Raw genomic sequence first — 12510 nt, forward strand, 5'->3', positions numbered from 1 at the left:
ACTTCAAAAATGCAATGATTTCCAGTGACTACTGTGTACTTTTGACATTATTTACTGTGAATAAACACTGGGCTGGTCTATAATTTCTTTATGTATAAAAGAGATGGACTTGCATTCACTTATGTAAGAAATAAAAAATTAGACTGCCTGCTAGGCAACTCGCAAAATCTTCACTTTCAGCCAGTGCAAGCCAGGCACATCTAAAAGGACTTTTTTAAGAGCTCTCCATATTTGAGTGGTACGCTGACCCAGGGAACTGAAATGTAGCCAATACAGAGAACGTGCTGGGGACTGAGATGTCCTGCTCTAAGCAACTCCCTGGGCTGCAGACAGGTTCTGGGACATCAAAGGCAAACAAAGTAACAGTGCAGTTCTTCTTTAAAGTAGAGATTGTGAAAGCTCAAAACTTGTCCAAATCAAGATGGATTTTCTCAAGCACTATAAAAAACGCCTCTCTCATTTGGGAGCTATCCCTCTGATAAAAAATGACATCATGTGGATGCTCCCAGCCAAGATAATTTTGTGAGTTTTAAATCTACACTGTAGGAACACAGCAGCTGCCGTTGAGCCAGCTTTAGGTAACTATAACCAACATCTTTGCTACTGCCCTCTGAGATAGTTCAAAGACTTGCCATATCTAAAGGGAAAACCTAACTGATATCTTCTTTTTTTATATCTAGAAGATTTCATTTTTATTTCTGAATGCAATAGAAAAAATTCTGCTCTCAGTTCAATGGTACATACTGACCTCTCAGTTCAGTGGTCATCACACTGATTGCAAGAGAGCTATCTTAAATTTACGTTCAAGTTACTGAAAGCAAGCTCTAATCCAGAAACTTCATCATCTGTTTCTATTTGTAGATACTCTCTCAGTAAATAGTCTGATGCTATACTGACCAAGATCACTGGAACAAACATCTTTTATTAACGCATGTTTAGCGGGTTCTAAAATATTCAGAGGTATGTAAATTATTGTTATCTGGCATGGGCACGTTTAGACTTTAAAAAATGCATGGAATCAGTTACTAGTGCCACAATCATGTAAATGGAAATATTTTTAAATTATTTCCAATATTTTTCTTGCATTAAAAAATACCCCAAACCTACTAATCTGAAAATTAAGACATTTCATTGTCAGAAACAACAGATTTTTATGGCAGCATTTGCTAATTTTTCCTTCAGCATTCCTAATATCCTCCTATTTTACTAGGTATTTATGATAAATAAAATATAATACAGAGAAATATTGTGAAATCATCATCTTGTATTACTAGAACTCTACTGACTTTAGAAGTGGGTGTGTTGATTTACCTCTATTGCTGTCAGGTGTATGTGCACATAGACACATACACATGCTTATATTTTATTCCTATAGATATTTTACGCTTTGGGGAAACAAAAAAGGCATATATTCACTGAATAAATTTCAGTAAGGACATGTGTACACACATATATTTCAACAGAGTAAGAAATATGGGAAATTTCTACTGTTAAACTGTACTTTAAGCAGTCAAAGCCTATTGGTGAGCAGGGCCAAGTGTTGTATACTTCTGCAAGTAACTGTCAGTATAGGCAGTTTTACAAGAAACATGTTGAAACCTTGACAAAAATACTGCTTAGACCCAATGACAATCATTCAATCTTAAGCAATTGAGTTGAATATCCTTTCACAGATGGCAGCCCTCTACAATGACACCAAAAAACAGAGTCCTCTGTCACCACTGAAAGTTGGGTGGTTTGTTTTTTTTTTAAATCACAAGCGTTGTTGGATACTGGGGATATATCAGTATATATTCTTTAGCAGCATTGATGCAAACGGAGAAGGACATTTTAAGGAAAATAATTTTCCCCTTGGAGACATGGAGTTTATAACTGAACTACAGACATTTGCTTTAAGCCAAGAAACAAGATCAAGCAGAAAAGAGGAGTTGTTTGTCAGTCTCAAAATATTTCCACTGCATAAACACTGGCAAAATCATTATACTTTCATTTTCTTAAGTTTCCTTTGGCAATATGTACCTTCCATACTAACTTAAGGCATATTTGCAGCCAGGTTTTGCAAAGGGTAGCATTCCATGCTCGTGCACAAAGAGCATCCAAGTTCTATACAGCAGGTGACCTACATGTCCAAAAAGACTTTATAGGAATGCATCTCCTGTGTAGGTTTTCTGCCCTATCTCAAACTCCTCAAAAGAGAATTTTAAAATTCTGAACCTACTGCTTTGCACAAAAATAATTTCTACTAACTAGTGATGCCTTATAAATGTACTTCTGTTCTCCTTCTGTCTGAGAAGAAACAACCATCAGACCAGAGCTAAAGATCATCAAACAATTTGATCAAAACAGTCATAAGAGACTGGTGGCATTTCAACTATGAATGTAGACAAGTTCAATAATATTCCATCCACTTTTGTTAACAAACAATTATAATGAATTAACTAAATCTCAACAAAGATTTCTACAGGTAGATAACACAGCTCCAATGTCTAAAGACCAAGTTCAGAACTTATGTTTATTAGGTAATTAGTTATATAATTTATTAATTGTTGTTGGAGCATTTATACCTTTGGAGCTTAAATTAATTTATCAGATAAATTTCCATTGTGAATGATTTGTTCAGCTTCAAAGAAAAAATGTTTTACAACTGTGGGAACACACATATTTTCTTCAGGGTGTTTTCTCAAGATAGACAGCTGTCTATTTAGAGAAAGGACTAAAATGGAGTCACCAGCACTGAATATTTGCTACAACAATTGCATATGAGCATCAGGTTGAATTTAGAGTCTGAAATGCAGATCTCATATCAGTATTAAGTAGCGTAAGTCCACAAGGTGGTATGAAGGCTGAGAACGCAACAAAACGCTCCCCACCCTGTCTTTTCCTGTTCAGAATTACTTAATTTCTTATTTAACAAGATATAACAGGAAAAAATCTCTTTAGAAAATACTTAATTTCTTTTAAAACTGGTGTCATCCATTACTGATTGGAGAAAAAAAAAAAGCTACGAATATAATCGAAACCAATAAATTTTTCCCAAAAGCCTGCTATTAGATATCCTGCCACCTTGTAGCAGGAAATTAGTGGCTCAGTTTCTTTAAAAAAGCTGGAAATTATGTGTTTTCTATATGTATTATGAACAAAAAGCTCAAAATCTGTCATATGTTTCTGCTTACATATTGAATCAGGTACAAAATCCTACCCAGTCAACTGACTGGTTTTACCTATATACTGATACCTGTTTGTTAAATCAAGGGACTGTTGAACAAATTACGTGGAGTGAGTCTGCAATAAGTAGAACTATTAGCAAGGAAAGTGATGGGATTAACAATGACAAACCCAGTTTGTCCAGTAGATCACCACTTTGAATTAACAAAGATCACTGGGAATGAAAAGTTCTGTTCAGCTGTGGTACAGCTTAAGTATTCTCAACACAGAGATAAGGCAACTGTCATATACTATTAACTTCAACTTATTTTCTCTGATATGACTGAAATCAGAATCGAGTCCCTGAATATAAAGGAATACCACTTACAAAGCTGTACTTACCAGTGTATCTTAAACTAACCGTATATGAACTACATATGGATAGAGGGATACTATATATAGAAATAAACTACTGCTTCACAAAACACACATTTAAATATTCACATTTTTTAATGAAAATGTAAGATGAGGGATTCTTGATCCCTTAGGAGTTATTCCTCTAAGTTAGTATTACAGAAGGAAATACATAATTGCTATTTAACCCAGAAAGCTAGATAACTTAAAGAAATTATGTACAGTGGCAGCTGAACTGTTACTTATATTTTCTGCTAAAGGGAGTTAAATAAGATCCTTACTGTCCTCTGCTGTAGTCATTGAAGTCCAGTTGCTATAAGTACTGCCATAACCATTGGAGGCAACCACTCTCATTTCATACTCAGTGTATGGCTGAAGGTCTCCAACCCTGTGTTGTAAGGAAGCAGTAGGGCTGGGAAGTAAACTGCAAAGAAAAACAGCACGAGTTACATCATAAAACATCCCAGCACCTAAAGAAAGACTAAAACATTACACCTTGTAACAAAAGCAGCCACCCTAAAGGTGAGCCACATTCAAGATAAGGGGACTTTTCTTGCTCAGCACTTGTCGGTGGTCTCGCTACGGTCCGCGTACTCTAAAATGTCACCAGCAGAACTCCTCCGCCGCATCTGGAGTTGGTAGCTGGGCGCGCCTGGGGCGTTGTTGCGAACTGGTGTAGACCAGACAACCTGAAGACTGGTCGGAGTGGCAGATGAAAGCCTTGGAGGCATCACGCCATCTGGAGCTGTTGAAAAACATGGATGAATTAGAGCAGAGAAAACCATGGAGAACATATGCCACGTGGAAACAAAATGCTCCATATACTGGAAAAACTGTTCCTCAGGATCAAGAGTAATGTTAACATGGTCCATTTAGTTTAACATTTTCACTACTGAACAATGGCATTTCTTAATTTTCTTCTTTCCAACACAGTTATGTGAATATCATTTTGCTAAAAGCAAACCTCCAAACACCAAAAGTAATTCAGAAGCAACATATTTTCTGCCACCTGTTCAAATATTATCTGCTTCTCCTTGTGCCCAGCTCTGCCACCCTGAGAAGCTAAGGAAATGCCCACAGAAATGTTACCGAGCAAGAGTAAAATGGAGCAGAATTTTTATCATTCAGATACCTTCTTACCCTTATAAATGAATAATAATTTAAAAGAAAACAGAAGAAATTTTAAGTGAAGAATGTCTTTGGGTAGAAATCAAAATAGATTCACTGAAATATCAGACTCTAATCCACTGTTTTGTTAAGGAAATTAATTTTTATGAAGTCCATGGAACTGCAGATCAAAACATGTCAGTAATGATATCACCAATGACCTTTAAGTGCATGCAGTAAAAAGAACTATCCCAATTTGCACCTGTGAGTTTATGGTTTTTTTTTTCTTTAGAAGAAATCAATCTGTTGAAGAAACTTTCTGCATGTAAACACATCTGGAACTTTTACATATAATGTAAAGCTGTAGCCATAGCTCTGTAGTTCTCTTCCAGAGAGTTAAAATACTGGAAAGTTACTGTCTTTGTAATTTAAACTCTTGTATAATAGTTTTGCTTTTCATGGTCCAGTAGTTACTATTTGCTTTTTTCCTTTGGTCTTTCCAACAGAAATGTTTTTTTCTTCTCCTCTCTATCGGAAAAAAAAAAAGCCTCATAGATTTGTAACTTAAAGTGTAGTTGTAAGCCTCAGGGTGTAAGTTGGAAGTTTTAAGATGAGCAACAGTAAACTTACAATAAGTTTTATGATTTTCATTTACCACCTGTATATGAGTTGGTTACTGGGAGGAACGAAAGAGACTTTGTGATAAACAGTCTGAATCATTCTCTCCCTGTAACAGGTGAAAGGATGCATTGACTCCAAAAAAGAAAGTCAGCAGTCTTTTATAATAATTTTTTATTTATACTGATATATACACACAGAGATTCGTGAACTAGGATCTGACATTTTTACTCTGATAGGAGTACTCTGATAGGAGTACTTATACATAAGTACAATTTTTCAGCTCCAGCTCCACGTTGTATTATGTAGAAAGGCACAAGACATGCCCCAATCCAATCTAGATGCTTATTCCCTCTAATTTAAATTGAAGGTCTGCTAGTTCTCATACAAAATTTTTACTAAAGACTGGAGTACCGGTGTTATTAGAATGTATTTAACTTTTGAGATTTTGCCCCTAGCCCTGCAGCCCTCCTGTGTTTTTTCAGGACATGATGAAGTGGAACAGAATCTCCAGCTTCTATCACTCCCTTATGCTTCCCTCTGTCACTGTAAAAAAGAAAACATATAATCTGGGGACTTGAGCCAGCCTGGCTGCCTTTGAATGTTCCCTCCTGCTGCTGCTACTAGACCTAGGCAATAAGGCTCCAGTAAACCCTAAGTAAACCTGAAAATCTTCCTGTTTCCAAATCCAGAGGATCTCTGAGATAAAGGTAATTCATGGTCTGCAAATCCATTGCCAAGACCTTCAAGGCCAATCAAAAGCTTGTGAGCACCTCAACTCCGAGGAAAGAAGATGGCTGATTTAACTTAAACAGCCTCCAATATTCCTCCAGCTGAGCCATCAAAAACAAACATCTGCACACCAAATGTGTCTGTAAGAGAAGTTCACTCTCACAGTAAAATGAAGAACATATATTTACCTCACTTAACATTGTTCTGTTTAGCAGCAACTTAAATAATGTTGGATTTAGGTTGTACAATAAGAGATTTTAAAACTTATGGATGTAAGTACTCACAGATAATCACGAGTTATTTTGGCATCCTTTACAAAGTGATTCCTGAAGTTGTTAGCAGGCAAACAGAGCCAGCACGATAAAGAAGACACAATTAATGTAAAAACTTGTAGTAGAGGGTTTTTAAGTATTTTTATAAGCTGACACCAATGGGAAAACTCAATGTCGCTTCAAAGCAGGGTACTACTTCATTTAAAACTAAACTGTCTGCAGCCTAAAATGCACCAGAAATTCTACACAGTAAAAAAACCTACATCTAAAAATGAATCTAATTAGCTGACCTGTAATTTGGCCAGGAAGACAAAGTCCAAATTGTTACTGAAGAGACAGTGTGAGCAACTCACTGAGGAGGCAAAAGCGTTAAATTTATTTCCAGTTCTGTCAGGACACATCACTTCACCTTTGTCTTTCATTTACCAATCTGTTAAATGGAGATAATAATACTTATCCTTCTTTTTACAGCTCTCTGAGATCTACAAAGTAAAAGCTCTGATTAAGCTTTATGTATGTAGAGAGGTGGCTATTATAGCGACACAGGAACGTTCATCAAAAAACAAAGATGTAGCTGTCTAAATGTCAATAACAACTCCACAGTGTGGATGTTATTTTAATGGCGTTGGTAATCTCAGCTAAATGTTCAAATCTCTTCTACCAACAAAAGCACAGCATAGGGAAGAGCAGAAAATTTGGACAAATCTCTACTGTGAAAGTCGACTGACCTGTAGAACAAGCCAAGCCCACTACTTTCAAACCAACATGTTAGAATATACAGAAAATTTATTTATTTGAAAGACTTCCTGTAGCCCACAGGTAATGTCCTCAGCTATGCACCAGCAAGTGTTCTCAGCTCAGTGCTTCCAAAGGAATGGGGTAGGGGGGTAGGAGGGTACAGCAAATAAATTGTCAAGTCTCTGCTGAGTCATAATGAGAAAGGCACTCTATTAAACTAATCACGATTTGCTCATTAAAACTACAGAGCACTTACCCCCCAAAATGGTAATTCTAATTTGCACACAAAACATCCTCTGACTATTTCAAACACTCCTCATCACCAAGGTCTTCAGTGTAACATTTCCCTCAGCTTAACCCTTTTTATCCAATCCATATTCCCAAGAGACTCCTTACTACCCAAGTAATAACTGGCAACAAGCAATAATTCTACTGTGAATTTCTCAACAGAAGAGCTATGTATCTATCAGCTTGATATATCATCTTTAAGATGCAATGTTGCTCAAAAAACTCCCCTCGAGCTTTAATATGACCCTCAGGGGGCAAGCACTCCACTTGCAACCTACTGAATCAACATCTAGCCCAGTAAATCCTCACTTACCAGGACAGAAAGTCATGCTTTGTATACGAAGAGACTACAAAGGCAGAATAAAATATTTAATCAGGTGTCAATTCTAATCAAAGAATTAATAAACAGTTCCACAAAACAATAAAAACTGAAAACTGTTTCAAGATGACAATGATACATTGTTTTCCAGATACTCAGGTACATGCAAATGGATCAAGAAAGATCCCATCCCAGCTCAGCCAGTAATGTGCTATGCAGCCTTTGAAAAGTGTTTCAACTTCTTGCCTCAATTTTCTTATCTTAAACAACATATGCAGTAATAGCTTAAGTATTTGTTTATTTTAGGACAGCAAGCATTGTGTGAAATGATTGTGCTTAAATGTTTATTCCATGCTGAAAGCTTATTTTTTTCTGAGAGGTATTCATTATATTTATCATGAGGATTTATCTGAAATGCAAATTTTCTGAAAGTAGATGACTGAGTAGGGTTATAAAAAGGTGAACAACCACTAGGACAATACTAGATTATTTAGTCATAAAAATATCTGTACTATTAATCTTTCATAAGAAGAAAAGCCAGGAGAGCTGGATTACATACCTATCAAATTGGTGTAAACTCACACCAATTTTTAAGTGAAGTGTCACTACTTTTAACAGTAATCAGATATATCTGCCCCACTATATCCATAATACCTCCAGACAGGCAGCTAGAAGAGTTTGGAACTATGTAAATGTAACTCTACAATCTGATACATCTGCATATATAAAATATTTGGCACAGATGATACCTTTGTACCTTATAAAATATATCTCATACACACGGATGCAAATGATAACTGCAGGTATCTAACTACAGAGGGGGAAAATAGGCTTTCCATAGTTTGTGCCATAACAGCAAGGAAAAGTTACAGTCAGACTGCCTTTAGATGAATGTCTCGCTCTGTCATGACTACTCTTCCTCTTTTCCAGGTTCAATTCACAAACCCCATTTCTTTATCTCATTGTAGTGCTTGTTCAGATACTCCTGATTTATTTTCTATTTTAGGTGCCCATACTGAGATCATCTCATTATGGCACTTTTTATGGCAATATGTTCTGCACATTGACATTTGTTTCTTCTGATTTTCCCAGGTATGCCTGTTATGTAGTTGTTTGCTCAGTCCAAATAATTCCAGTCATTGCATTCCCCATAATTCTCAACATGGGCATGTGTTTTTGTTTCATTTCACCGAAAGACAGGCCGTGATGCTGGGCCATATGTCATCACGAGAATGGCATGCTAGTTATAAACCTTTATCTCCTGGCAAAGCAGAAGATTGCTTTTTTTGTTTCTTATCTTCACAAGTTCATTGAAGTTTACTCCGGTTTGGTTTTTAACCCTCTTTTCCCAGTTATTTTTCCTTCTCAGCTTATTGTGAATATAAGCAGTTGGTTTGGATTTTTTCATTTAATATATATGTTCAACCATGTTGTTTTCCACATTCTCAATGACTAGATTATTCTTGTATTTTCTTTCTAATTTTATAATTTCACTGATGTATGTTTTCATGTACAGTTATATCACCATCTAATAATACATATACCAAGGACAACACACCCTTATTCGACATCCAGTCATGCACTTGGAAACTTAAAATGTGAAAGGTTCATGATGGCCTTCTTGCTTTCCCTTCTCCGGTACATTTGGCTTGGGATGAAAGGAAGCTGTGTTGGGGGAAAAAGGAAGTAGAGAGACATGAAAGAGTAGCTTAAATCCCTCATAAACTTCAGAATAAATCCAATCTTTAATGTTACTTGTACTCGTAAGGCACAATATCGTTGAGAAAAATAAAATGTTTGAAAAAAAAAGTAAAATTTACCTGTATCTGAATTGAGTGCATAAGCTCTAACTGCAGGTTTTCCTCCACTTGGACTACTTGGTATTCCAAGTTGCAGAGTACAATTTTAGTAAGACCCTAAAAATCAACTTAGGCTTTACTCCGTGACCTGTTCAAAAGACAATTGTCTTCTGAAATCCCAAAGCAGGCTTACTTAGTCCTCATTAATACTGTTCTAGATTAAAAAACAAACCAAACAAACAAAACCCCCCAAAAACACAAAAACAAAAAACCCAAACGAAGAAACAAACAAAAAAACAAAAATAAAAAAAACACCAAAAACCAAAAAACCCAACCAACCAAAATCAGACCTCTCCCCTCCTTTTAAAGAACTTTTCTTCACGTACAACATCAACACCTGCAATCCAGGCCTGGGTCTCAAGTAAAAATATGTGTAAGAAATGCTCAGTTCCTAAGTGCTATTTTTAACTGAGGTCAACACTATAAAAATGTCTTATAGATTTGTCACCTTATCTCTGCTTAAGAAGTAAACTACCTTCCTTCCTCATGCTAGGTAGAAGTTTGTCCATCTTACTCAGCAAGAACTTTACTAAACTCTAAAAGCTACAAAAGAATGCCAATAAGCAATTAACTGAATGATTAATGATTTTAATACCTGTAATAAAGACATTGGCTAGAATTTATAACTGCCCAGTAAAACTAATTATTCATCAGACTGTTTAAAAGGATGGCTAGCCAATAACTGTCATATAACAAAATTAAATTTTTTTAAATACTATGACGAAAAAACACAAGGAACGGTATTACAAAATCAGGCAGAAACCGCAATTAAACAAACAGCTCCTGCTGATTATTGTGACTCTGGTTATCAGAAAATTAAATATCTCTGTGAAGTAGCTTTGAGAAACTACCAGATCTGTCTCTTTTTTATTTACGGGAACAGATGTGTCAAGAGCAGAGGGAACAAGATCCTGTCTCTTCATGCAACAGCTTCAGCTTCCTGCATGAAGCAGCTTTAGAGATTAATTGCAGAGTATTTGGGGTTTTTTTAATAATTATTATTATTATTGATTGGGGGGGTTGTAGTTGATTGTTTGGGGCTTGGGGTTTTTTTGGGTTTTTTTTCTTTTTAAAGGAAGATGGTGAAATTTGACAGCATCTTCAAAATCTTACAGCTTCCCTAATATCTGGCATCAGAGAGCTATGACCAGAGGTAGGTATGGCAGCTTCTACACTGATGGAAACATCTCTGCTGAGAGTCCTGTAGATTGCTAGTAAGGAGAATCTTGGCTAAATTAAAATTTCTTTCTAAATGTTGGTACAATTTCAGAGAACTGCAGGCTGACTTTTAAACTTTTTACTTCCTGTTTGAAACTAAAGAGTTCTTAGATAGTTCTGGAAATCCAGAGTCTTCCCAAAGCAATCAAAAAAAATTATTATTCGTGATTAGGAAAAGATCAGGGAAGAAAGGTTAAACCTAACTTAAAGAACAAATCTTAAAGAATAACGGAAGAGCAAAGTGATAGGCATATAGGAATCTTCAACTTCACAGAAGTTTTGCAACAACAAAGAGAATCCTGAGAAACAAGACATAGAGCAGTGGGATTAAACTTCTGGAACAAATTTTTGCAAATCTACATCAGACTAAATAATTGTTTAACAGAAATGAGGTAACTTAAGTTTTTAAGGAAAGAAGATGCAGAAGCTGATTTTCCAATCAACTCTTATTCAGACTAATTCAATGGAGTGGACTCTAACATCATAGAGGATGAAGAAAGACAAAAGAAGAAGGAAAGGTACAGTGGTGGTGATTTTACAAGAAGCATATGTACCAGTCTGAAGCATAATTTGTTGAAAATTAATTTTAATATTGATTTATTTTATGACTGAAAGCTAAAGGTTAACCTGATATTTAAAATCATAAAGCAGCATTCTACTTGAACAAGTGGACATGGTCTCTGCAAATGATTGTTTGCTATATAAGGTTGTAAAGAAGTGGAACAGGCTGCCCAGGGAAGTGGTGAAGTCACTGTCCCTGGAGGTACCTGAGAGTTGTATAGAAGTGGTGCATAGGAACACGGATTAGTGGTGGACTTGGTAGTGTTAGGTTAAAGGTTGGTCTTGATGATCTTAAAGGTCTTTTCCAAACTAAATTATTCTATTTCTCCACCCAATGTGACAAAAGAAACTAAGAAAATACAGTAACCTTGACTAAATGCTAAAGAAAGTGAGATATTTAGAAAAGATGTGAACGTTGTCACTAAATAAGAAGTCTCCTGGTTCAAGTAATATCATTATGTGCGTTCCTGCAGTATGAATGTGCCAGTAGACTGCTAAAGAACAGGCTACCCTGGTGGTAGAAAACTCCAGTGTTACCAGTTGATTTGCATTTTGACAGAAGCATCAGTTTATATATTTCTATATGTACAGACTGGAGAAAAATACAGGCTTGCAAATAATTTAGATCTGCAAAAAGATTACTTGTAATTATTTTTAATCCACAAATTTCTCGGAGTACACAATGGATGGTGTGAAATTCTATGATTTGTGATGGAAGCCAAGCTCGAGATGCCCATAAATAGAAAACAGATCTGACAAGATGACAGATTAGCTGGTGTTAGGGTGCCACTATGCACAGTGGGTGGTGCAGTCTTATTATATCTTGAATATCCTACAGGTATCTGTGAGATCCAGGTCACTGGGCTTCCTTTGGGCCTTGAAGCAACTGTGGCCATAACAGACATTCTCCCCCTTCAAATTCTTTCCTTACTTGCAGAAAGAGGAAGAAAAGAGATTCCCTCAAAGTTTCTGTTCCTAGTAACCAAAGCAACACAGAGTCAGCTTTTGGTCACAGTTACTAACTAACTTCTTTATGCCATACATGGTAATCAGAAAAAATTTTCTCATTGTCAATGCCTTTTTATAGGGAAAGCAGGAGGCAGGTGTTAAGAAAGAAGTTACTCTTTCCCCCTACAGTTGTTGCCCCCATCCCTCTCATCTCCTCCACAGACAGTATGAGCAGAAGGTCTGACTCTTCAGCGTGTCTGAAGGGATCGGCCCTTTGCCGCAGCTCTTCCAA

The 12510-nt window shown here is 36.3% G+C and overlaps 1 protein-coding gene across 1 annotated transcript in view; it reads right to left on the reverse strand.

Annotated features, from left to right (window-relative positions):
• USH2A (usherin) overlaps window positions 1–12510 on the reverse strand; it is a 378573-nt gene that overhangs the window by 133061 nt on the left and 233002 nt on the right. The window contains 2 exon segments of the mRNA XM_050315138.1: window positions 3840–3982; window positions 4153–4303. Of these exon segments, the coding sequence (XP_050171095.1) occupies window positions 3840–3982; window positions 4153–4303 (294 nt within the window).

Source organism: Myiozetetes cayanensis, unplaced genomic scaffold (assembly GCF_022539395.1).
Source record: "Myiozetetes cayanensis isolate MyiCay16 unplaced genomic scaffold, myiCay2020 scf2-11, whole genome shotgun sequence".
In the NCBI taxonomy this organism is placed as follows: Eukaryota; Metazoa; Chordata; class Aves; order Passeriformes; family Tyrannidae; genus Myiozetetes; species Myiozetetes cayanensis.